The sequence below is a fragment of the Tenrec ecaudatus genome, chromosome 4 (assembly GCF_050624435.1).
Source record: "Tenrec ecaudatus isolate mTenEca1 chromosome 4, mTenEca1.hap1, whole genome shotgun sequence".
Lineage (NCBI taxonomy): Eukaryota > Metazoa > Chordata > Mammalia > Afrosoricida > Tenrecidae > Tenrec > Tenrec ecaudatus.
This window is the reverse complement of record NC_134533.1, coordinates 197910317-197938118: the sequence shown is the minus strand read 5'-3', so window position 1 is coordinate 197938118 and position 27802 is coordinate 197910317. Positions and strand designations below refer to the sequence as shown.

Here is a 27802-nt window from a genome sequence, read left to right as displayed (position 1 = left end):
ATATTTTTTGGTGAAAACAATTCAATCCATAATACTGCCCCAAAGACCATGAAACGAAAGCCTATGCACATAGGAACTTTTACATACTGAAAACCAAAACAAAACAGAAATACCCCTCACTGCCTTTGAGTCAATGCTGAAGAGCAAGGATGCTACTTTGAGGACTAAGATGGGCCCGGCTCAAACCATGGTATTCTCCATTGCATCATATGTATGTGAAAGTTGGGCATTGAATAACGAAGACTGAAGAAAAGTATATACCGGTATGTATTTGAATTTTGATGCTGGAAAAGGATATTTAAAGTATCAAGACTGCTAAAAGGACAAACCAATCTTTATTGGAGAAAAAATCTATAAGCCCAGAGTGCTCCTTAGAGGCAATGATTATAAACTTTATGTTACATAATTTGGAAATATTGTCAGGAGAGACCGGTCTCTGGAGAAGGATGTCATGTTTGATAAAGTGGAGAGGCTGCGAAAAAGAGGAAGGCCGTCGATGAGATGGATTGACACAGTGGCTGCATCAGTGGATCATATAGGAACAATTTTCGAGGGTCTGTTGTTCATGGGGTCCCTATGAGAGAGAGCCCCCTCCATGGCACCTCACAGCGACAATGGAAAGGCTCAGCAAGAGACAGTGAAGATCAATGGACGAAAGTCCGTTGGATTCCTTTATTCTAACACGGAGCAGAGAAAGAAAATCAGGAAAGCAATGCCACTTACAAGAGCCACCCAAAAGATGAAATACTTGGGAATAAGTACCACTTGAGAAGCAAAAGCCATGTACAAAGAAGACGATGAAACCCTAGTAGAAGAAGCCAACAGCCCTACAGAAATGGAAGGATGTTCTTGGACACAAAACCTTAGCATTGTGAAAATGTCCATACAACCCAAAGTATGCTACAGATAGAATGCAAGCCCGGTCCAGATTCCAACATCATTCTTTAATGATATAGAAAATGAACCCCTGACTTTATATGGTAAGGAAAGAGACTCCAAATGAGGGAAGCACAAATAAAGTGGAGCAAAGGAGGCCTCTCTTCTCCCAATCTCAAAACCAACCACACTGTCCCAGAAGCCAGACCACGACACATGGAAAAGAATGAAAATTATACTAAATGTGCCTCCAACTACAAGGGGATGAATATAGAAATCAATAACAAAAAAAATTTTTTTAAAAATCAATAACAACAAGAACACAGGAAAAGCACGCAGCACATGTAAACTAACCAACAACAAAGAAAGAAAAACCAAACTCACTGCCATCGAGTCCATTCTGACTCCTCGTGACCCGACAGGACAGAGTAGCTTTGTCCCTAACTCTCTGTGGGAGTAGAATACAACCTTGAAATAACCCTGAGGTCAAAGAGGACGTCTCCAGGGGAAAAGTAGTGAACTGAATGCGAATGCAAAGATATTGTATCCAAATGTGTAATATGCAGCTAAAGAAGCACCGACAGGCATATTTATAGCACTACACACATGCAATTAAAAAGGGGGAAAGTTTCAAATCGGTTACATAAGCCCCCACATCACAACCCTAGAAAAGTAATAGCAAAACAAACAGAATGAAGAAAATAATAAAGATAAGATCAGCACTTGGTGAAATGGAAAGTAGAGGAACAAAGAATACATGAAGCAAAAAGTTGCTTCTTTGAAGAAATTTTCTTGAAACCTCTTGCAATGCTGACATATAGAAAAGAGAAGATGCAAATTAATCACATCAGGAATGAACAAGAATACTACTAGAGGCTTCCCAGACTTCAAAAAGATAATAAGAGAACAATATAAATAAATAACTCTAACATATGCATTTGACAACTTAGACCAAACGGGCTGTTTCCATAGAAAACACAAACTGCAACAACGCACTCAAAATTAAATATATCATACGATGGCCCTTTAACTATTCAGGAAATAATACTTTATAAACTATCAAGGGTTCATGAGGGAGCGGGGAGGGAAGGGAAAAAATGAGGACCTGATGCCAGGGGCTTGGGTAGAGAGCAAATGTTTTGAGAATGATGAGGGCAACAAATGTACAAATGTGCTTTACACAATTGATGTATGTATGGATTGTGATAGGAGTTGTATGAGCCTCTAATAAAGTGATTTAAAAAAAACTCAGAAGAATAGATGTCCAAGCTAGTGAAAGATTTTACAAGAAACTTAAAAATTAACCACAATTCTGCACAATCTCTTCTAGAAAATAGGATGCATTTGGAATACTCTTTAGTTTTCTACCATTCTCTATCAGATTTGTGTATTAAGCTTCGGTTTTTCCCATGAAGTTAATTGAGGAGTTGCTTGTCTTTTAATATGGCCTCAAACAGTTGAAATAACATCATAATCATCTATTCTTTAAAGGTTAGTTAAATCTCAGCTGTAAACCCATCTGCTCCTACTGCCCTTTTCCATCGTAGAAGTCCAATCATTTTCACAAGTTTGTCTACAGTTGATGAGCTAGTCAGGTTTTCCAGTTCTTCTTAGATAGATTTGAGTCGTTTATATTTTGCTTTAAAAGTATCATTTCCTTTTGGAAAATAATTTGCATGTATTTGTCTTTTAATCTTTCTTGAATATGTGATTGCTCTTTTCTTTTTATCTATGCTTTGACTGGTTAGGAGTTTGTCTATTTTATTGTGCTTTCCTCGTATATTTTATGCGTTTGTTTTAGTTTTCCAAGAACCAGCTGCTAGATTTATTTATCCCATCTAACATTTATTGGCCTTCTATTTTGTTGATGCCAACTTTTAATTTTTTTAATTCCTCTTCCTTGTTTCTTCTGATTTATTTAGTGTCCTGCTGATTTCTTGAGATGAATACTGAGATTCTGTATGTTATCCTTTAGTTTTAATGGCAAGGCAATTTAGTTTTAATGGCATTTAGGCAATACTTTTTCCAAAGAACTTTTTCACTGAATCCCATAGGTTTGGGTGAGAAGTGTTTTCTTAATTGCTTTCTAGATTGTTTTAAACTTCTCTTTTTATTTCTTCTTTCAGACAGGGTTATCTAGAATTTGCTTTTCAAATTTCAAAGTAATTAAGATTTTTGATAACGTTCTAATTTTGAATTTTACTTTTTATTGGATTTCAGTCAGAACATGTGTCCTATGAAATCTCTACAGTATAAACTTTTTAAAGGTTTACTTGATAGTTAATTGTACAGCCAACTTACATAAATATTCAACAGACATAAAGCAAAAACGTAGTCTTCTATTCAGTTTCCTATTTTGAGAGTCCCACACTAAGGACCTCTCTATTTCAACAACAAAAGATTTTCCCTCCTCTTTCCTCATATGAGAACTTTGGGAGACTCTGCTCCATTCCACCCCCCTGCAATTCTGTTTCTTTCTGAGATGGATTAGCACTTTTTATTGTAAACTATTAGAATTTCCCTGACAGCAAACGCATTCTATTTATGCATTTTTTCTCAGCTCCTTTTCAAGCTATTTCGTCTTTCCCTCCTTACACACATGCACACACAGAATAGCCAACCAGTCCACATGGGTGCACCCATTCCAGCTCTTGATAACAGTTGTGCATTGTAACTGTACCGGAGTCTTCTCTAATTGGGAGATTAGAGTGGTTGTACTGGACCCACTTAAGTATTTTCTGTACTAACCACATGCAGCTTACAGGCTACTTCGGAGACACAAGCTATAAACCAAGGAAACATGTAGGGTGTATATTATGTTAAAGACAAATAAGTGTGAAAGGAAAAAAGTAAAGCAGTGAATGGAACGATGAAGTGCTAGAGGAAGATATTAGAAAAGATGACTTTTTGGTGAAGACTTAGTAGAAATGAGGGAGGAGGCCTTGGAGAAGAGCATTCCAGACTGAGGTACCATCAAGGGCCACGGGACCAAGGTGAGACTGTGCCACAGGTGTTCAGGCAAGAGCAAGAGGCCAGAGTGAATGAGGGTGAAGGTAGCTGTGAGTAAGATCTGAAGAGCAGTGTCGGAGAGTTTGGGAACAGACTTTCAATGTCATAGTCAGAACTTGGAGTGAGCAAGGAAGTTGTTGGAAGGTTTTAAGCAGAGGAATTATATTTTTTGTCCTGAGGTTTAGCAGGATCGTTCTGGCTGCTGTGTAGAGACAAGATTAAAAGTGACGGGTAGGTGAATGAGTAGTATTGGTTGAAAGGGTATCCTAGTAAACCTAGAAAAAGGGGAGTCTATTTAGATAGAAGAAATGAGGGAGGCAAGAAGTGGCCACATTCAGTCATTCATTTTGAAGGCGAGGAGGCCTGCTGACACTGGTGGATTAGTGTTGGACCGCTAACCTCTAGGTCGTCAGTTCAAACCCACTAGCCACTCCAAGGGAGAAAGAAGACACTGGATGTTCCCATAAAGACTCACAGCCTCAGAAGTCCAATGGAGAGTTGCTGTGAGTCAGCACTGAGTTGACGATCCTGCTTTTGAGTTTTTCTGTTTTGTCTCTGGCATTTTTTAAGGTGGCGCCAATACGATTTACTGATGGGTTGGATATGTTGTGGTGGAGGTGGTTAGGTGCTACTGGATTGGTTCTGACCCATAGCAACCCTATGCACAACAGAACGAAACACCAAATGATCCTGTGCCATCCTTACAATTGGTCCTGTGCCTCAGCCCATGGTTGTAGCCACTGGGTCAGTCCATCTCATTGAGAGTCTTCCTCTTTTTTAGCTGCCCCTCTACTTTACCAAACATAAAGTATGTAACATGAAGTCTTGCCATCCTGGCCTCTAAGGAGCACTCTGGATGCACTTTTTCCAAGACAGCTCAGCTGTACATTTTAGCAGTCCGTAGCACTTTCAATGTTCTATTCCAGCACCACCATTCAAATGCATCGATTCCTCTTTGGTCTTCAATGTCCAACTTTCACATGCACATGATGCAATTGAAAATACCATGGCTTGGGTCAGAGGAGCATCCCTGCTTTTTCAATACTCAACAGAGATCTCTTTTTTTAAATCATTTTATTAGGGGCTCATACAACTCATCACAATCCATACATACATCAATTGTGTAAAGCACATTTGTACATTCATTGCCCTCACCATTCTCAAAACATTTGCTCTTCACTTAAGCCTCTGGCATCAATTCCTCATTTGTCCCCTCCCTCATGAACCCTTGATATTTTAAAAATTACTATTTTGTCATATCTTGTGCTGTCTGATTTCTCCCTTCACCCACTTCTTTGTTGTTCATCCCAGCGAGGATGCCATATGTAGATTCTTGTAATTGGTTCCCGCCTTCCAACCCACCCTCCCTCTCCCCTCCTGGTCTCGCCACTCTCAGCACTGGTCCTGAAGAGATTATCTGCCCTGGATTCCCTGTGTTTCCAGTTCCTATCTGTACCAGTGTACATCCTCTGGTCTAGCCAGATTTGTAAGGTAGAATTGGGATCATGTTAGTGGGGGTGGAGGAAGCATTTAGGAACTAGAGGAAAGTTGTGTGTTCCATCGTTGCTACATTGCACCCTGACTGGCTCATCACCTCCCTGTGACCCTTCCATAGGGGATGTCCAATTGCCTAGGTACAGAGGTCTTTTGTGGCAGATTTATATCCTTTGATCTCTTGACTATTGCTTCCATGAACATTGATCGTGCAACCAAGACCAAATCCTTGCCAACTTCAATCTGTTCTCCAACGATCATGATGTTATCTATTGGACCAGTTGTGAGGATGTTGGTCTTCTTTACATTGAGTTGTAATCCACACTGCAGGCTGCAATCCTTGTGCTGATCTTCATCAGCACGTAGAAGATGGGATATGAGAAAATGAGATATTCAGTAGGACTGTCTCCTTAAGGGTTTTTAAATTATTTTATTTTGTTAATTTTGTGATCAGCTAGAAGAAACACATGGCCATTGCCTGGGCTTGGTTACTCTGGTGTAGGAGTGAGCGTGGGCACAGTTATCATGTTGGACATGTAAAATTTAAGATGCCTGTGAGGTGTTTTAGATGGAGAGACAGAATAAGCAGTTGGGTGTATGTGTATGTGTAAGCCTGTGTAGCCAGTTATATTTTCTCATTTCATCATTGGCATGTGGTAAGTGGGGGCTTAAAGATTGTTCTTATCATTTTGTAAGTTCACATTTTTTCTCCATGTTCAGCCATGGACTAGTAGCTCAGTGATTCTCACTCCAGCCATTCCTGAGAGAGTGAAACCTGAGGCGTGTGCACAGTTTTTCATAACATCTGGAATAAGAATGATTCTTAAAGTCTGGCTTCCTAGGAGTCACCCCTAGTTTGGTAACTTAGTCTGTGTGTGGTTAGAGGTTGTGCTTATGCCCATTGAGCTAGTAAGGTTTTCTGGTTTTGTTGATGGACCTGTTTGTGGCTCCACATCTTGCTAATCATCCTTGAGTAGGTACAGTCAAGCACATATACACAGCTTTTGAGAGCTCCAGAGATTAGTGTACCAAAGAGGGTTCTTCTTGGCTGTTGTCCTTTTCCCCAGATTTCTCTGATCAATGTTTGGTCCATCTAATAGTTGGTCTATTACTTCTAGTATAGAAAGGAGCACATTCCTGTGACTCTGTAGATGGCTTAGCTCCTAATGTATTTTGGGTTGATTTGTAATAGAATCTTGGTGTTCGCGTAGTTGTAGTTCCTGGGTGGTGCAAATGGTGAATGTGCCAGGCTGCTCACCAAATGATTATGGCTTGCATTAATCCAGATGACCTTGGATGAAAGGGCTGGTGATTTATTTCCCCCAAAATCAGCCCTCAGAAACACTATATAGTTCTACTTTGACACACATGGAGTTGCGATGAATTGAGATGATTTGACCATAACTGGCTTGGTTAATCATAGGACTACCAGCCTTCTCTTCATGGCTCTACAGCAAGATCTTCAGTAAACTTGGTCCCATTAGTTAAAGCACTCCTCTTTAAGGCCTTCCTCTCTCGTGGACAGAACCTCTTCCCACTGCACCAAAGTGGGATAAGACATGTATCAAGTTTAGGGAACACAGCTGGGCTTGCAATACTAATTCAGAAGACATCAGGTTATATTTTATTTAAAACCATGAGTCTAGATTGACGCCCAGAGAGCTCAAGATGAGATTAAAGAAAGGCCATCCAAGAATGAAATCCGGCGTCGTGCACACATGTAGAGCTGAACTCAGGCATTTAGAGTCATACAGAGCAGGAGGTCTTGCCTGAGACCAGAGTCGGGAAACGCTGGCTCTTTTAGTCACAGGCCAGCTATATCAGAAGCCACAGGGGTAGTTTGAGTTTTATTACTTTATATATCTTATCTTGTATGCCCTGTCAACTCAAAACGAAAATGATGGCTGTCAAGTTAATTTCAACTCATAGCAATCCTATAGACCAGTGGTTCTCAACCTGTGGGTTGTGACCCCTTTGGGGAGTCGAACGACCTAGTCACGGGGTCGCCCGATTCATCATGGTAGCAAAATGACAGTGAGGAAGTAGCAACAAAAATAATGTTATGGTTGGGGATCACCACAATATGAGGAACTGTATGAAAGGGTGGTGGTGTTAGGAAGGTTGAAAACCACTGCTCTAAATTGTCCCATAGGGTATCCAAGGCCCTTGTCTTTACAAAGCAGACTGTCGTATGTTTCTCATGAACAACTGGTGGGTTTCAACCACGGACCTTTGGATTCGCAGCCAAACACTTAATCACTGTAACACCAAGGTATATCTCCGTCTTACTTGACCAGTAACTTTCTTCTTTCATTCATCAAGTCTTGCATATGCTAATTGTCTCAATTAAATTATCTACAATTGACCCTGGTGGTAGGAGATGCAAATAATGTCTTCTCACTCTGATTATGTTTGCTTTCTTAGCACAGAGCCTGAGCAGGCTGATTTTACATTCATATTGGTGCAGAGAGAGGCAATGGGATATCATGAAATTTAAACCCCAGAACAGAAGGCCTAGCTTCATGTTCAGGAGTGACCAGAACCAGTACGGCTTCAGCAAGTTGAGTAACTTGCTCAAGTGCAGTTTCCTAACCTTTGAAACAGGATCTCGATTGTATTGAGCTTGCATTGCTTTTTATTCTGAGATGTAAGTGGTATATTAAAAGTACAGTAGCTTGGGGGAAAACGATCAATAAATACTGACCAAAGAAGGCAAGGACACCTGATTTAAATCTGCAACCGAATAATCCTTCAAATTTCCATTTTAGTTGGTCTTTTGCTTTCAAATGCTTTGCCTCCCTATAACCGGGCTCTGTTTTGTTTGTATTTGTGCATGTGTACTGGAGCAGGCGAAATGAACCCTGGACATTGCATTCACACTAAATGTGTCCCCTGGGTCATTAGAAACCAGCCGCTCTTTGGCTATCAAAACCAGTACAGCGAAAAATTCCATATTTGGATGCAGGCCAAATGTTAGACTTGTAGGGTTGGAAGAAACCATAGGAAGTAATCCATCTCTGTCATCTGTTGCTTAAACCTCCTCTTCTTTTAGCTCAACAGTGTCTGAAACCTTCTGTGGTGTTTTTCTGGTTGTCAAAAGGGTCTTCTCTCTATGGGGTCAAAAGCTATTTCATTTTGGCATCTATTAGTCCCTGAAATTCTGATTTCTTGCTGTACAACTATAAAACACACTCGGTCCATCACCCAGAACAGCTGCCAGATCCGATAAAAGGCTTATCATGGGCTTGCGGAACTCCTGCGACCGCCGCAATGAAGAGTCACTTCTTCCATGCGTCACCTGCATTGTACACCCACACGTAAGGGAGCGTGTTTTTGGCCTTTCTCTGGCTGGGGCAGGAACACCTCCACTGCAAGATGCACAGAGCACTCTCCACAGCTGCCTCTGGAGGGAACGTCCTTCCTGTAGATGCTAAGGTGTCCGCAGAATGAATGAGCCCTCAATTACAAATTGCAATCTCTGGTCCGGGACTCGGGGTAACTCTACATCTGCCCAGTGACACTGCACTCCTTAGGGCTGTCAAGGCTGTGAGCTTTCAGAAACAGAGCGCCAGGCCTTTGTTCGCGGCACCTCTGGGGGAATGTGTGCTGCCACCATTTGGGTTAGTCAATAGCCCAGTGTTCACCCACTTGCAACACTTGGGATCGCCCTGAGTCAGACTCACCTAGCTTGCAATGAAGAACAACACTGTGTTCTGGGATGACTGGTGATGTTTCTGCTATCATGCTGACTTTCCAAAGGCCTACCCAGTTCTGGAAAAAATCACATGCTATCATTAAATTCCTTCTCTGGTGACTGGATGTAAATAAGCACAAAGTGCTCGTCAGAAGTGTTTGCAAATAATTCACTTTTGTTCGATAACTAAGACAAAAGAAAGTAAAGCTTTGGTTGCTGGTGGAAGAACAAAAGTCGTCCGGAGACTTAGGTTAGGCCCCAAGATAATTGGTGTTGCTGCCAAACAGCAGTAGGTTGGGGGTTATATTCCAGAATCAGGTGTTCTACAGGTTAGAAAGTCCTGGAAGTAAGTGCCTTAGCATAAACATATTGTGTGTGACTTTAAAGAGAGAATGAAAAACAAGGACTTAGCTCTTAAGGCATTCTAATCTTATGACTTGAGAGTATCCAGTCCTCTGCTTGTTGTAAGTTGTCGCGATACACATTGCTCACTTGATAGCTATTTCGGTGATGCTGACGGCACTGGCACTTTGATGGGCAGCGGTACCACTTAGAGATTCGTCCCCACTTACAAGTGGTGCTTGTGAAGGACGTAGAAAAATGAATATTTCAATGTACCATCAGAATGAATGGCAAGAACCATGCCAGTGGGTGGGCATTTAAAGACGAGGGAAGTCCACGTTTCAGTAGGAGAAGGAGGAAAGGGAGGGCATTGAAGAGAACAGAAAGCTATGGCCTCTCCTACTAACGACATAGCAGCGACAGCCGTGGGATAGCTGCTGTCAAGAATCCTGGTACCCAGATAGTGGGGGATTCATTGAAAATCCATTCTGATTAATTTGGCAATTAGTGGTACTTTTCATTTATTAGAAACTCACTGATGCTTACAAAGAAAGAAACAAAAATGAGGAGGGCATTGACCTTTGAGAGCTGTGTGGTACATGGAGTGTTTGGACTCTTGAAGGGTGGGGACAGCACTGGTGTCACTTGTAGTCATCCAGGGCAGTTTGTACGTAGCCAACTGAAGGGTGGACACCAGGGTGGGGCAATCCGGATTTGAGAAAGAAAATATGGTTTCTAAGCTCTAGGCATTGACCCCACCATGCTTTCTCTCAAACTTTCCTAGTCAGCTTTGAGTTTTAAATTACCCAATGTAGTAAAATTGTGTAAATTCCTTGACTTCAAGAGGAAGCTTGCAGGAGCTAATAAAACAAAATGTGAAGGGAGTGTGTGCTGGTTTTTTGGGCAACAACAGAAAGATGAGTGCCACCTCAGAGTTTTCCCTGGGCAAAGCCTGGGGTGCACAGCTAGACACACCTAGGTGGTCTGACTTGACTGTGGACAGAAGGTAGAGGAGTACTTACTATATGTGTTGGAATGCACCCCAGACTGAGAGGAAAACCAGTTGTGTCCGCCTCTCTGTCTTCTAGCTTCTGAGCTCCAGTTTCGTGGATTTGAGAATTGGTAGAGACTGCGGTTTGACTTCAAGTAGAAATGTGTCATGTTAGTGGGGAGGAAGTGTAGGGAAGCCAGTCATGTCCTAAATAAGAGAGGAATAGAGTCTGAGGCCGAAGGAGATTGAGCAAAAGAGTGAATGCTTTCATAGGCTTATCATTTTGCTCAATAGGTTCATAAATATCCAGCAGACACGTTTATCTTCACTAATTTCAAACACCAATTAATCAGAAATCCAGGGCTCTCCAACCTCCGTGACCTTTCTGGAGGACTGCAGCTGTGACGGGGCAATGCGATGGTGGGAGCAGCCTGTGAATCACCAACATCTGAGTGGAGTGCGAATTGCTTTCCCCTTCTGTGGGGTTAGTCTCCTAGCTCAGGTAGGAAGAGGGTCTGACAGTCACTGCAACTTGGAGTGACCTGCAATCCAACACCTTCCCACTCCTGATCCGGGCAGGCTTGGCTGATCTTAGCAGGATGGTGTGAGTTCTGGGAGGCAGGGCCAGATTGCTTGGTCCTCATATGCTAGGTTACAGCTGTGTGGGGGGAGCGGGGATAGAGACAGTTGATTCGGGACTGAAAACACCTTATAGTTTATGGAAGTCTTGTCTTCTCAGTCTGGAGCCTCTGGTTTCTCCTGAGCTGTTCGAGAGCACTACTCCAGTGACAGGAACTTGAAGAGCACAATGTCACAGGAAGGTGAAGGTTGAAGATTATAAAGGCCGTACTGTACACTGCATAGCTACACTGAAAAAAGACTTTTCAGAGTCTCTTGCCCAGCTCAGCGTGTTAAAGATGGCTTTCCTCTCCAGGAGCATTTGGAGTCTTCTGTGTTGGGTGGGGCCTAGACCAGGATGGGAAGCAGGGAGTTGTCCTCAGCGAGACAGAGGCCATGTGTCAGGGGAGAATTTCAAGGGAAATCCTAAGGGACTCCACCACTTAACCGTTGGGTGATATTGAGCACATTCAGTTCTTCAATCCTGTTTCGTGTGTGTAAAGTAGTTATGAGTGGTAAATACACAGGCAGGTTGGGATAATTAAATGGGATAATGTATGAGAAGTGGCTAGGAGGGTGCCCCGTTGACAGTAAGTAACCCAGTTGCCATGGAATCCCAATTGCCATCATGTTGACTCCAGTCTCGAAGACCCTATGTGTATGGGTTAAAATGTACTCCTTGGGGCTTTTATTAAATTCAATCACTATGCATTTCTTCTAAGATGTCTCTGAGTGCTGTATACCATGCAAGTGTGTGTGTGTGTGTGTGTGTGTGTGTGTGTATCATGTGCCTTTTAGACTAAAATACATGGAGTCTTCACTTTGTACAGATTCAAAATGTACATGACGGAGCATAGTTTAAGAAAACAGTAAGAGTTATATACAAGGCAACAATTTCAATCACACTGTAGTAGTTCCATAATCTGGTATCAACTTGAGCCTTTTAAGAGTGAAGGGGTGGAGTTTAGCCTGTCAACCAGGTTGAAACTTGATGACCTCATTTGGAAGCATGACAGAGATAAATATATCACTGGAGGCCAGGCACACTCTCTCTGCTACCATTCCTGCTGACAAGACAGATGGCACTAAACTGGTGAGCCAGAGTCCTGGAACTGGAAGAGCCACATGGAGACCCATGCTAGTACTGAGATGCTTCCACCACCACTGGATCCATAAGACTTTCCACCCACTGGCCTGTGATCTTCCAGCATGAGTCTGAAGAGAAATTTGTAGACTGGTATCTGACATATGGGCTAATATCAGACTTATGGACTTGATCTGGACTGGGCTGCGATGTTTTCTTAGTATATTGTTACTCTTTGATATAGAACTCTCTCTGACATACCTATGAGTGTCTCTGGATTTGTTTCTCTAGTCAACCTGGACTAACACAACACTCAATCATTAAGGCAGAGCTAAGGCATATCACAAAAAGCAAAGAAAACATGAAAGTAAAGATCTATGGTAAACTCAGGTTATCCATTATTGATTGATCTCAAAGCAACAAAGATTTGAACCAAAGTCCAATGACCTCAAAGTCAACGACTATGGGATAGCAGTCTTCTGCTGTTTCTTATAGTAGAGTGCTTCCGCTTCAAGTCCAAAGGAGCATTTCACGTCATTTAATCTGCAGCAGGTATGTTTAAGGTTAAATCCAGTTCACTTAGTGGGTTTCTCAAATCATTACCTTTTGGTAGGACCTATGAAGAAATTTGTACACATTGAACAGAAAACGTCTAAAATCCAGGTAGCCCACAGCATGAGATCAAAGATCATCCAACAGCAGTTGCTGAAGTACCTTAGTAGGTAGCTGCCAGAAGTACGGGCAGATTCAGAAGAGGGTGTGGGACAAGGGATATCCTTGCTGACATCAGCTGGGCCTGGGCTGAGTAGTGTACACTAGAAAGGTGTTTACTTGTGTTTTATTGACTATTGCTAAGGCATTAAACTATATGTACCGTAAGAAACTATGGATCGTCTTGAGAAGAATGGGAATTCCAGAACATTTCATTGTGTTCATGCAGAACCTGTACATGAATTAAAGGGCAGTTGTTAAAAAAAAAGAATACTATATGATCTAATATCAGGAAAGGTATGTGTTGGGATTATATCCTCTCACCATGGGTATACAATCTGTAGGCTGAGCAGATAATCAGAGAAACTGGATTATATGAGAAAGAATGACTTCTAAATTTGACCTGAATCCTGGTTGTGGAGAGTTATAAATGGTTGGGCATAAGAAATTTCCTCCCATTTACCTGCCCTTCTGGAAAACTATTCCAGCTGTAAAATAATATGATAATTTAGAGACATATAAAGGTGCCATCTCTCCCCTGAATCTAGATTATTCAGAGGCCAAGCTTTGTTATACTATGGGAAAATCAGGGTTATGTAAACTAGAGGATACCCAGAGATCATACAATGGTGGAGGATCTCTATCACAATGCCACAGTTCATCATGGCATCACTGTCCAACCACTGAGAATCATGACCCAGCCAACCCTCACAGCCAGGATTATTCCACTACTTGCACCTCCCAACTCATTATAGACAGATGAACTTAAGTAACATGTAAAATAGTTGTCTAGTATATAGTTCACTGTTGTTATCAATGCAAAATGTTGAATAATGAGATAATCCATACGTGAGGGAATGATGTATATTTATTTACCTACGTGGGGCTTCCAAAAGTTTGTGAGAAAATCCATTTGTCTTAAACACACATGTGTGCGCGCACACACACTCCGTGTACAGGATTTAATTCACTCCAGCACTATCAAAGCGGCGTGGTGTAGACTACTGTATATTGGTATTGTCTATCTAATTAAAATTTGTAGTTTTAAACAATTCAAGTTATCATAATTTAAATAAATTTTTTTATTCCATTCCTCTGTCTCACTAGATGTAGGTCAAGTATTTAATAGTTACATGGGCCTTGTGGCTGCCATTTTGAACAGTGTAGCTGTAAAATACTTCCATCATCATGGAACATCCTAGTGGAGAACGATGGGCCATTGTCATCCCCCAAGCCAACTGTGCTAACTTTCAGGATAATGAGACGTGCGTGGATCATAAATCAGGAAACCAAGAGACAGAAGCTGGCCATTTACCTTGAGGGAAAGGAACAGCTAGCGGTGGAGAACACAGGTGTTCTTCGTAGGCAGTCTTATTCAAGGTCCTTGCCAATATGCTGAGGCTTTGGGCAGGGTACAGTGGCAGAGTCAGTAGTGAGTGGATGCTGGGAGGGAGCAGGAGGAAGAGGAAGACTTGGGGCCCGTCACTATGGCAATAGCACCTACAGGTGATGCTCATTTCAACCATGCCACTCTCCTAAGGAAGGTGATAAGATCCTACTGTTTACTTCACAGCAAAGCCTGGGGCTATGTCTAGCAATGAAAATAATATCTGGCTCTGGACTCTGCAGCAGGTTCATCCCCAGGATCTATAAACAGAACAGCTGGCATCAGAGTCTCTGAAAGTGCATGGCAGCAGAGTGAAGGGAGACTTCGATCGATCGATAATGGAGAGTAGACACTCATAATCCCATACTGCTTCTTCAGTTTTCATCTGGAGGATTTGAAGGTTTAAGACATGCATTGGTGAAAAGCGACTGTTCTGAGATATTCTAGAGAGAAGTGGGTTGATAGAAAGCATGCATTTGGGGATCCAGGCGGACTGTGTTTGAATCTCACTTCTAATTTTTGGAGGAGTGGTTTCGCTGTCTGCAACATGGGAAACATATTTTAGAGAATCATTTGTAAGAGGAAGCATGATCATATGAATCATCATGAAGGAGAAAAATGCTTCCTAATGGACAGTGGTTTCTCATCAATTATACCACACATCCCAATTTCAAAGATGTTAAACTGTACATATCAGGAGGTAACTACTGCAGGAGATGCATCGTCTCCCAAGGGCCTGGCACGGAGCAGACGCGCTGTAGAAATGCATCATTTCCTCACACCCCTTCCTGTGCCGGGGCGGTAGAGTTACCATCTTTCCTTAGTCAATGCCCAGCTTGCTCTCCATTTCAAGGAGAAGTTAAATAATTCACTTGACAAGGGGCACAGTGATTTCCTAAGGCAATGGCTTCCAAAAGCATGTGCTTTCCATCACAAACATTTTGATTCCTCAAATGTGGGAATTTTTCTAGGGAAAGACCAACTATTTACTTTTAGGCTGCTTATGAACACATTCCTGTTAATGGTTCGTGACAATCGTCCTTGATTTGCCTAGATGGGATTGAAGGTGGTCTGGATTAACGGGGCATTTGCTTGCATTCAGCAATATCCCCAGTGACATTATCCTGCGTCTTGACGATCCCAAATACCATTCCATGGTTCCAAATGTCCCTGGTGACAGTCAGTATCACCCCAGTGAGAACCACTAACTTAGACAGATGTGTCAAGGCCAACTTCAGTCCAAGTTGTGTGTGGGGACTTAAGGAGAAATAAGGCCCACAAAAAAATCACACATATTTGCATTCTTAGGAAGGGACAAGCAGAATTACTCAGAATACATGACAAGCCAGCCAGGCATGTAGACATATGGGGGGAGGGGTGGGGTGGGAAATAGCACCAGTAAGCTCATGTTAAGGTCCTAGGTGGTGCCAACAGTTTGCACTGAATGGCTACATTCTTAAAGGCTGGCAGTTCGAACCCACTCAGCAACTCCATGGAATAAAAGCCAGGCAAGCTGATCCAGGGAGATGACAGTCTAGAAAAGCTACCTGGAGTGCTACCCGCAGGCTCCCACGTGCTTGACGTGGCTCGGCAGCAACCAACACCACCCATCCCAGGTCTCCACGTGACACGGTGGATAGCCAGTAGCGTGTTAACTAGTTTATAGCCAGTAGCATGTTAACTAGCTTCAATTCTATGGACGTGGAGAAGACAGTTAGATTGAAAATAAATTTGTTTAATGATCGCCATCTATCTCTGCTGAGATATTCTGGGACCCCACGACTTGTCTGCTGCAGCTACAGGTCAAGGCAATTCTGAGGCCGCCAGCACTTAAAGTCATGCTATTTAGGGGGGTTGAGGAATTTATTTTGTTATCTAAATTTGATGTGGTTTAATATATCTCCTAGGAAGTTTCATGATTTGAAAGACTGCCTATCATAAATCCTAGCTTGTTTAACGTCAGAGAGTTACCCACTTTTTATTCATGGGAAGGTAGCTAGTTTCTCTCCATACTCACTCAATAATATATATGGAACAAATGCTTCCAGACTATTATCTTGAAGGCATATGCCATTGGAAGCTTGCCCTGGAGACCTACATGTCTTACTTTGGCCCATGATGTCATCCTTCAGCAGGCCAGGCTCCCCGACAGCACCTGTTGCCCCAATGATAAAAGCTCATCCATGTCCCACAAACCTTGAACTTTTCAGTAACTGACATCAATTTCTTTTACTTTTCCTTTTTTTATGGAGAGTGAAAATATACACAGCAAGTCTCACGCCTATTTCACAGTTTTTAAATGTCATGATCAGTGACATTAATGACACTCTTCACACATGTCAGCACTGGGTATTTCTGTTCTGCTTTTCTCGCTCCCATTAACTTCAATACCTTGACCATGCCCGGTCTTTTCATCTCTGCTTTAAAATAACTGAAGCCCGTTTGTTCTTAGATAAGTTTTTAAAAGAACTCAATATTCAAGGGTAACAATCTTGACTCATTGGGATAAAGTTACTCCATTGACTTTAATTCAAGGGCATTTCTACTTGGACCTGCAGGTTTTCTGTAAGTCAGAAGTGACAAGACAGCAAAGGAGTTGGAATTTCTTTGGGCTTGCTATCATTTGATGTTAGCCACATAGACTCTGGGTTCAAACCTGGGCTCAAACCCCACCTCTGCCACTTGGTAAGAGAGTTTAATAATAGTTAAGAGGGAAAAAAACCACCTCAGACTCACTGCCGAGTTGATGCCGCCTCACAGCGACCCTATAGGACAGAGTAGGACAGTTCCTTGGAATATCTAAGACTGTAACTCTTTATGGGAGTAGAAAGCCCCGTCTTCCTCCCAAGGAGTGACTGGTGGTTTTGAACTGATAACCTTAGGGATCACAGCCCAATGTGTAACCACAACACGACCAGGGTTAGTACTTACCTCCTATGTTGCCATAAGAAGAAAATAATTTAAACAGACACTTCACCAAACAGGTAAACCGATGGTAAATAATCATAAGAAGATGCCTTCAATCATTAGGAAAATTCAACTTTAAAGCACAGTTAAATATAACTGCACACCTGTTAGAATGTAACATTAAATAAATAAATACACACCCGTCACATAGCCCAATCATTTTTCTACAAGATATGGGACAGAGTGGAAATGCACCTGTGGGTTTCCAAGACTGTAACTTTTTTATGAGAGTAGAAAACCTCATCTTTCCTCTGTGGAGTGGCTGGTGGTTTCCAACTACAAAGGTTGTGTTTCAAAGAAAATTACAAAACTGAATGTTTTGCAGCACCTTTCAAATATGCATTTAGTATTGCTAGCATTTCTTCCATCATCTTTTCCTAAGTGCGTCTTCTCTTGGAATTCTTACTTGCTCGAAGATTGTCTTTGGAAATGACCTATCTATTGCAGCTATTATGTACTTTCTATCCAGTCAGTAATTTCCCTAAAATTAAAAATATATAAAAAGGTTGCTTACTGTTGCACGTTGACAGTTTCCTGGAATACATATCTAAAGTGTGTTGTGTGGCTTGATGCCAACACGAACTTTTTATCAATGTGAGGCCCCTTGTTTGCAAATCAAGAATCAATTCTGCCAACCACCCATCTGTTACTTTTTTATAGTTGATACTGAAAGCTGTGCTATTGATAATTACATACCCAAATATTCCACCATGGTAGACAGGTTTCAGCAGGGGTTCCAGACTAAGACAGGAAGAAAGATCTGGTGAAAATTCATTAATAAATGCCTATAGATCATAATGGAATATTGTCAATGCAAAGGGACTTCATAAAGTTCATGGAAGGAAAAGGTCATGGAATTTCCTAAGAACTCTCTTGAAGTCCCCTCATAATCATGCTTTAAGATGAACCTCACCAAGTTGGAAGACATTCAGAACCTTAGTAATCAGAAGGTAGAATGCCAACCCCGGACTCACACTTCCTAACAATCATGCAAGTGGCGCAGACCGGCCCACTTTTCCTTCATTATGCAAAAGGTAGTTGAGTTGACATGATGGTCACTATAACAAAGCAGAGAAACAAAACCCAACATTTCGATCTCTTATCTTACAAAAAGAGAAGATACCTTTCTAGGTCTCAGTTGAGGATGTCAGACCCACCTGGAGAATATTCTTTAGGGATTATTTTGAAGTCTTCTATCAAAAAACATTGCATACATATAATTAATTCTCATATGCTCATCGTTCCATGAATTTGCACCAGATGTTGCAAATGTCTCTAGGTACACGGTGAGGCAATTCAAGGAGAGGAGGAGACCTGCACTGGATCTTGTTAACTTGGAATGACTGCTCTGTTTGAATGAGACAACCTCCAATCATTGCCATCTCGGAATATGTCCAAGGTTACTAGATGTTAGTACCATTTCCCTAAGAAGGGAGCAAATGAATGGGTAAGCAGTGCCCACTTACTAAAGAGTAGGCTTGAGACCTAAGGCAGTAATGTCCGTGTTCATGCTGCTGGCGCTCCACGTCATTCCTTTGGTCACCGTGAGATAGAAAGCCCATATTAGCGAGAATGGGTATCCATCAACTTTTTCATATTGGTAAGTTAAGAGGAAAACATTTTGAGTGGAACAAATAAAACATCTCTAGGTAGCTTGAGTCTGAAAACTAATGATTTGTGACCTCAGAATTATACCTGTTATTTAAAATCATGTTCTCTGGCCAAATAAAAAAAACTTATGTAGGAAATTGTGGTACCCAGAGAATAGCATAATCATTCTTGTCCCTAGAATGAACATTATATAAAAATGCAAAACTCTGTTCCAACAGAAGCTTGGTATTTATGGGAGCCCAGAATAGCCAAATAGCCTATTTGCCTGAATAGTAGCTTGTTTTAAAATACTCTTCCAGAGTGGATAAGTTTGTTTTTAATATCTATTGCACAGAAACCTAGCCAGAACAAAATTCTCATTCTCCTTTCCACATTCTAAGAATGGCCCGTGTTGTTGATTAAGAACAACTCTCTTTCTCATGGAATTGTATGGGACCAGGGAAGACTCATGGAATTCAAGAGTGTGAGGAATGGCTTCGGCGAGTATTACTTTTTGGGGGAGGAGTGGGGGCTGGAAAAGGTGGCACGTGCACACTAGTGTCTAAGACTGCCTTTCGTTTCATTGATAAATTGTCTCCTTTACTAATATGAAAGTGGAGGAAATGGTTTTCATAATTTGTACTAACGAGTGAAACTTGCCAAATAGCCAAGAAACCATATTTGTCTCTGAATGGCAGCAGTGCATCTAGGCTCCAGTTGGTTTCTAGAATAAGAAAGATGGAAACTCCAATGGGGAGGTGCCGCAGAAGTGTCGGTCACCTCTAGGTTCGTCTCTAAGGCTTCCTAGAGTAAAAATGGTGTATTTTGACTTGTGACATAGAAAAAAACCTATTTTGTGGTAAGGATTCCATCAGGAAACAGATGATTGTCTCGAATGTAAAACTCTTTCTGGGGCATGAGCAGGCGGTGCTGTCAGGTAAGCAGCGGATTGCCAACTAGAAGGTTGGCGGTGCAGACCCATCAGCCACTCCTCGGGGGCAGGATGAGGCTGTCGGCCCCTCTAGAGATTTTGTTTCAGAAACTTTAGATAGGGTCTGCACGAGTAGGAATCCATTCAATGGCAGAGGGTTAGAAAGGGTTAAGGGCGTTAACAAAGGATGACAAAGCCTAGGAGTCCGCAGTAGCAGGAAGTGATTATGGTGCGTCCTCAGATCCCTTTGAGCGTTCCCTCTGTGCAAGAGAATCTAGTGGCAGAGCTGCGTGTGCGTGTGTGCACACGTGCGTATGTGTCTTGCACGAAGCCACTCTCTACACTTCTCTCTTCTCCGCGTTTCACTCTCCTTCCAAGTCCTCCCTTTGCCTAATTCCAACCAGATCTCTGGGAACACAGCAGATTAAGAAATGTAACCCGACAGAGGTCATTCTGCTGGAGCGCTGAACCTGACAGAGGAGAGCAAAGTGGGGGCAAAGTGGGATCCACCGAGGTTACTCCTACACGAGGAAAGGGGGAATCATAGGGTCCTCATCGTGTGCTCCGGTTCTTTATCGAGCCCAGAAAGTGGTCGTGCATCCTCTACTCCTAACCTTGAGGGGGAAACTGAGACCAGGCAATTGACACACACTTAATAAAGGGTAGAGTTGAGACCTAAGGCAGTTATCTTTATATTCAGTCTAATGGCTTTCCACTTCATTACTTTGAGCATCATGAGATCGAAAACTCATCTCAGAGTAGGATGAGCTAGAATGGACACCCAAGATGCCATTACGGAGCTCATCAGATATCGCTAATCAATTACAGATTTCTTTCCTCCTGCGCCCAGACTTGCCCCTTAGACGCTTTCTCATCCCCAAGGCTCCAGGCAGCCGCTAATAATTGATCCACTCGCTTCTCAGTTACCTAGTATAGGACATGCTCTAAATCTGCAAATGTTAAGGTATCTTTTGAAAATTATGTCTGATCATATATTCCTCCCTGGCTCCCTCTCTGAGGTGCTTTCCTGTGGATTTTCTCGTTGTTTTCCTTGGTGAGCCTGGACTCAGTGAGAGGCATTTGTGGTTTCCAAGGGAGGTACCCTGAGATGCATTTACTCATTCTCTCTCCCTGCAGGTTGACAGAACAGAGGTGATTCGCACCTGCATCAACCCAGTCTACTCAAAACTCTTTACTGTGGACTTTTACTTTGAAGAGGTGCAGCGCCTGCGGTTTGAGGTCCATGACATCAGCAGTACCCACAACGGGCTGAAGGAGGCCGACTTCCTTGGGGGCATGGAGTGCACCCTTGGCCAGGTGAGTTACCTGACACAGTTCCCACCTTCCCTGTCCTGGGCTTTCCTCTTCCCTCCTTTTCTTAAGCAACCCTTACTCGCTTTCTCCTGCTGATTTCACCTTCCTTCCACCTGTGACATTTTTCAACTTCCCAGCTACTGTCGTGTCAGCTACATACTGGGGATGCTGCGGCAACTTTGTGAACAGTTACCGATTTTGCAAAATGTATCACTTTCTCTCCTGGATTTCCTCATCACGTCATCCATTTATTTAACCGCTGTCTACAGAGCACCTGCTCTGCGGCTTGCTCTGCTCATGTGGCTGGCATCGTCCTATTCTATCAGAGTTCCATTTCCCACCTTCAGTTGGTAAAGTCTGAGGCATGGGTGCATTTTTACATCTATTCCAAGCTTCTGCTGCCCCAAACAGCCCCAGGGAGGGGCTAACTAGATAGTTTATAAATAAGTGATTTTACTTAGCCCTCACAGAAATCGTGTGATAAAAATAGCATTACTTGATCCTTTTGATGGGTGAGGAAACACAGTGCTCAGAGCTAGAGCTCACAATAATCCATGGCAGAGTTAGTAGAGGAGACTAGGTCCTCCTGCCTCCAAACCCCATTGTCACAAATCAATTCCATCTTTCCCCTTTCTTTCCCTTCCTGATAGGCCCAGATTGTTATCAGGCCTTAGCAGGGGACTAAAGAAAGAAACGGTCCCGTGCTAAGGAAGCAAACAAGCTAACTGAATAAGGTAGAACATATGCTCACCAAATAGAGACGTCATGTTATGTATCTTCAGAGACACTCAGACAGGCTGCCCTCGACTTCACACATAGGATGTGATCCTTGGGGAAGGGAGAGTTTTTCTGCTGAGTGGAATCAAAGAAGACATTAAGGGATAGGTAATTTGTGAACCCAAGTTTTTATTTGTTTGGCTGGGAGGAATATGACTCACATATTGAAGAGGGGAAAAAGAAACCTTCCAAGTAAGAAAGCCGAATAACAAGGCGCAGTGATCGAATGGACACACTAGAGTTCTGGCTGGAACCACCGGGCTGTCAGCAACAGACACTAACTTACCATGCAACCTGTGAGGTTTACACAGGACCCCTTCTAAGGCTCTGCACTTAATTTTGTATTTGCCCTTGTGAACGCATTTTACTCAAAGGGGGTTCCCAATTTAGTTAAACCACAGATACCCCAAAACCAATTAAAGAATCTGTTTTAGGGATTCATGAGAAAGCAACTACCTGGAAAAGAAATGGGAAATGTGCATATTTGTTATATTTATATCTTGCCTTGAGTCAGCATTTACTGAATGACAGTGAGATTGGTTTGGGTTTTCTGTCACTTATCACAAACGGAATTTCTTTTGGGGCACCAAGTGACAAAATAGACAAAACCCATGGTACTCCTTCAACAAATCTGATGCAGGATTCGATAAGATTGGTTCTTATTCTTTTAATGAAAGCAAAGGGGTCATGTGAAAATACAAGTAAGGGAGCCAGGGAGATTCTGGAATATCTCATGGTTTTCCAGAAGAGTTGATAGCGGACAGTTCCAGAACCTTGTGAGGCACTGGGCTCAATTGGTAGGTAGTGAACAAATGAATTATTTGTGGATTTGAAATGGAATAATTTATAAATAAAATAATTAAAATTGCATCTGTTGGAAGAAACAGATGTCAGTTTAGGCAGGAAGCCTATGGGTAAAAGATCTTTAATTTTTGTCTATGAGAATGGCCTTGTAAAACATACGTCTGTAGTCGCTCACAAGGCCCATAAGGCATTCCAACAGTCAGTACGTTCTTGACTCTCTACTTTGTGCCGGACATCGTGCTCGATGACCTCGGGGGAGGCACGTACACAGAAGGCACTGCCTCAGGTAGCTAGTGCTTCTGTCACAGAAATTTATTTCTCTCCCCTTAAGAGGCTAGAAGTGGTGAACCTGGAGGAAGGCTTCTCTCTGGGCTGCTTTGGAGAAAGGTCCTTGCCTCTCGAGCTTCTGCTTCTGGGGCTTCTTTCTGTGGCTTACCATCTATCTTCCCCCAACTCTCATCTCCTGGCTTGCTTGTTTAATCCCTTGTGTAGGTTCTCACAGATCAGCTAAAAGTACACTCTCCACTCACCTTGACTCCGTAACATGACAAGGATTACATATTCCCAAAAGAAGGTTTTAATAACCACAGGCATAGAGGCTGTACATTTAAAAAAATTACTCCCAACTGTATATCTTTGGTAGTGGGGGGGGGGGACATTCAATCCATAATATCCATCCTTTTACCCCTGAAATGCCACACTCTCACCATCTACAAAATGTATTCACCTCACCACATCATTGTAAAATTCTTAAATCAAATCCAGGTCCAGAATAATATCATCTGAAGCATCTAAATCAAATATGGGTGAGACGTGGGTATAGTTCATCTGAGGACAACATTCCTCTTTGTCTGTGACCTTGTGTAACCTAGAATGCAAGTGATTTGCATGTACAAATTAAACATTCCCATCGCACATAGGAGAAATAGGAGCAAAATGGGAGATAACAGAAACTCAGCAAGTCCAGAATCTAAGAAAAAAAATTACATTAATCATCAAACCTGGAAAAGAATCCTCTGTTCTCAGACCACCTTGCCAATGGCCTGCCCTCCAGACCCCAGTGTTGGTCTCAGACTCTAGATTCTACATGGAGGACCCTCAGCTCCACCTTGAAGGTCTACTGGGATGGCAACTCTGCTACTTTGGCTCTGCGAAGCCCCCGTCTGCTAGCCCATCAAGTGGTCACTCTGTCTCCTTGGCTCTAGTAGAGGGGCCGTCCCAGCCCCTCAGTTAGGGGCATTGGAACCATTTTCTCGACCAAACCGAATGGCAGCCCCACATCCCAGAAACCAAGTTGGTCAAGGCAGGACATTGGAGGTCTTGGAAGCTGTGGCTCTAACCTTTGATACCTCTGAGGATGTTGCCCCATGCTTTGAGGCCAAGAACGAAGCAACTCTACTTCCTGTGCTTCTAAGCTGTTTGGGGAGAAGGGAGGGGGGCACTTTTTTTTTCCCTCTGCAGGAAAATCGTTGTAGCTCATTTGGCTTATTTCCTTCCTGTAAAAGTCTAAGAGGTGGACAGCATTATCTCTTTTTATTCTTGAAATGTCCCTTTTTGTCTAAGCGGATGGATTTTCTGCTGTGCCGGTTGGTTATATAATCACAGGTTTCATCTCATTAACAAAAGATGTGGAGCCATGTCCTTGGTGAAATTTCTAGGACACATGTCCTTTGTTTGTACATCAGAATTGTCTAAATCCTCAAGTTTCATCTTCATTTTGCAGGGTTCAATATTGGATTCTCTTTTTCCTCACTAATTTTACTCGAAGCAGAAAGTGGGAACCACATAGTTTCTTTTAAGGAGATTTCTTCATAAATCTCCTTAGCCACATATGTAAGTTCATAACTTACAAGCTGGGCCTTCTACCACACATTTCACCATCATTCAAATAAGTAACCTACATGCTCGAGTATAAGCGAATCTGAATATCAGCCGAGGCACCTAATTTTACCATAAAAACAGCATTAAAAATGTGCTGAATTGAGGCAAGGTCAGATGGACATTGGGCCTCAACTCAAGTACTCCCTTAACACAAGAACACTTTGTTCTAACAATCCAGCATTCTGTGATGTTCACCTTACCGACATGGTCACTGAAGACAAAATGGATGCATAAGCAAATGTGGCAAAGAAAGCTGATGGTGCCTGGCTATGAAAAGATAAACCACCTGGGGTTTTAAAGGCTTGAAGATAAACAAGCAGCCATCTAGCTGAGAAACAACAAAGCCCACATGGAAGAAGCACACCAGCCTCTGTGATCATGAGGTGTTGAAGGGATCAGGTCTCAGGCATCTAAGACCCAGAATAAAACCATACCTAAAGTGAATGGGAGGGGGGGGGAGCATGGAGTGGAGACCCAATGCCCATCTGTAGACAATTGGACATCCCCTCACAGAGGGGTCACAGGGAAGAGATGAGCCAAGGTGCATACAACTTTCCTCTAGCTCTTTGGTGCTTCCTTTCCCCACTAGCATGACCTCAATTCTACCTTACAAATAGGAATAGATGAGAGCATGCATACTGCTACAGATAAGAGCCCAAAACACAGGGAATTCAGGATAGATAAATCCCTCAGGGCCAACAGAGATACCAGGAGGATTAGGGAAGGGTGGGGGGACATAGGGGGAATCGATCACAAGGATCAATCTAGAACCCCCCTTCCAGGAGGACGAATAATGGGAAAATGGGTGAGGGGTGATGGAGGACGATGTAAGATATGGAAAAAATAATCTATAACTCATCATGGGTTCGTCAGGGAGGGTGGGCAGGGAAGGGAGGGAGAAGAAATGGGGAGCTGATATTGGACTCAAATGGGAAGAGAATGCTTTGAAAATGATGATGGCGGCATATGTGCAAATGTGCTTGCCATATTGGAGGAATGTATGGATTGTGATAAGAGATGTAAGAGCCCCCAATAACAGCTTTTTTAATTTAAAAAATTAAAATGTGCTGAAAAACTTGGCTTATACACTAATATATAAGGGGCTTTCCATACTGTAAAAAGTATCACTCATCTTCCGACGTCCAATCACATGTTTACCAAGTTTCTTTGAAAACTTCACCAGAAGCCCCTCATTTACACATCTCTAGCAACCTTATTTTTGTCTGGAGCCATTTCGAATCTCTAAGATGGTAGAATTTCTCCAGAGCCTTACATCCTGTGAGCCCTCACCAGAAGTGCCAGGGTTGCCGCTAGTGATCCCAACCATTTCTCAAAGTAATTTAGGCTTTGACTTTTAGACTAAGCTCACTGCTACTGAGTCCATGCTGACTCAGAGCGACCCTGAAGCACAGGGTAGCGTTTCCAAAACTAAATGTTCACATGAGTCGAAAGCTTGGTCTTTATCCCATGGAGTTAGCTAGTGGTTTCAACCTTCCATCCTTGAAGGGAGCAACCCAATATGTAACCACTAAGCCACCAGGGTTCCTAAGATTGTACTATTAGCCACCTTAACATGTTTTTACTGCCTCTACCCATTATTCACGTCTACAATTGCTTCCCCGTTGTACACATCTCTAAAGGTAGCTCCACCACCACCACCCTTTCAGTTCTAAATGTTTTATACTCGTTTTTTGTTTTTTTTTTGAGGGACAAAAACTGGTGTGTATTATATAGATAGATAGATAGATTTGTTTCAAGGAAATGAATGGCTCACATGGAACTTTCTGATGGAAGAAATTAATTTCTTAATCATTAAGTTTAATGGTTGGTGCATCAATTTGAATAATCATATTCTAGTATTAAGGAGACTACCTTATGGGCATTATGGATCTCATCCAATTACAGACAGCTTTGTACTTCACAATAGGTCTTGAAATGCCCTTTGTGATGATGGCGGTGGTCCCCATTCTTCTTGAAGTGAGCGGTCCCGGCACAGGAGCCCATGACTGCCCAGCACACAATGGCCAATACCAGTCCATTCCAGCTCACCAATGCCAAGTCACCCTTTCAGACAGAGGACAGCTTCCCTGAAGAGTTTCCCGACTGTAATGGTTAGGGGAGCAGATTGCCAATTCTTTTCCTCCCGAGCAGCTGGAGGACTTAGAACACCAAGCTTTGGGTTAACAGTCAAGCATTTAATCACTGGGTACCAAGGCTTTTGGGTGTTACAGGTAGCTCTTTCTAAGTAGATTGCCAGACACATTTAAAGACCTTCTGGTTTTATTTGACCCTCATAATGCAATTGGGAGAAAGGATGCTATTAACCTCATTTTATAGATGAGAAAAAATGAGAATTAGAAAAACTCACCCTCTCGAAGCCAGGCCTTTCCGCTAAAGATGTTTATTCTGCCATGGCCAAAGGAAGGGCCACTTGGGGAGGCTGCCTATTCTGAGTACTCTTCTGATATCTTGGCTTGGATAAAGCAAATAAGCGGCGCAGCATACTACTCAGAGCAATCCCATAGCAGGTTAGCCAAGCCACACTGGCCCGCCTCTTTGTAACATGCTGAATTCTCTGGGTACCTTTTGGGGTCTGTGGAAACCATCACCCATACTCCTAGTCATGTCGTAGGTAGGATTGACCTTTCCCACGCTTTAGGGGCGAACACGGAATGCCCTGAGCCAATCAACAGATCCTGTTTTTTGTGACCAGAGGTTCAGGAAAGGGTAGGTGTCCAATCAGAGATAATGAGATGCAAATATATGTCTGGGAGGCCTTCTGGGAACGAAGGGGCGAATCCGGGAAACCTGCCATGCTGAATGTGGTGCTGCTGGGTCAAGAGGGAAGGTAGCTGATGACACGGAGAAGAGGAGGAGTGGACGCTGACACCTTCAAAACAGGAGCAGAGAGCGGGAGAGCAATCAGAGCCAGCACGTGGTCCTCTCCATCTTTCTGGTGGTCCTTTCCCACCATGACCGTCTCAGACTCCCAAACCCCGTAACCCGGGCCTGTTCATTCACCTGGCAATGCATTCTGTGTGGCTTTAGAGGTTAATTCTTATTGGCTCCTTAAAACCATATGAAGTAAGTATCATTTATATTATACACATGTATCTGGCCCTTACAGCTAGATTACAGATTTCATAAGGCAGCATCTTGTTCTGTACTCCTTTGTATCCACTCTACAACCAGGCCTTTAATTTATTGGTTTATTGGTGAATTTATAATTGGAAAATGGGAGATAAAAGGAAAAAAAATTTTAACAAGGTAAAGTTTCTTCCTTCATATATCTTTTCAACATGCATTTAGCAAGTGTCATGGGTAGGTTGGGA

At 42.6% G+C, this 27802-nt stretch overlaps 1 protein-coding gene across 1 annotated transcript in view; it reads left to right on the top strand.

Moving 5' to 3' along the window:
* CPNE4 (copine 4) overlaps positions 1-27802 on the top strand; it is a 392000-nt gene that overhangs the window by 172523 nt on the left and 191675 nt on the right. Inside the window, exon 2 of the mRNA XM_075548957.1 lies at positions 20832-21011. Within this exon, the coding sequence (XP_075405072.1) occupies positions 20832-21011 (180 nt within the window). The remainder of the gene's footprint in view (positions 1-20831; positions 21012-27802) is intronic.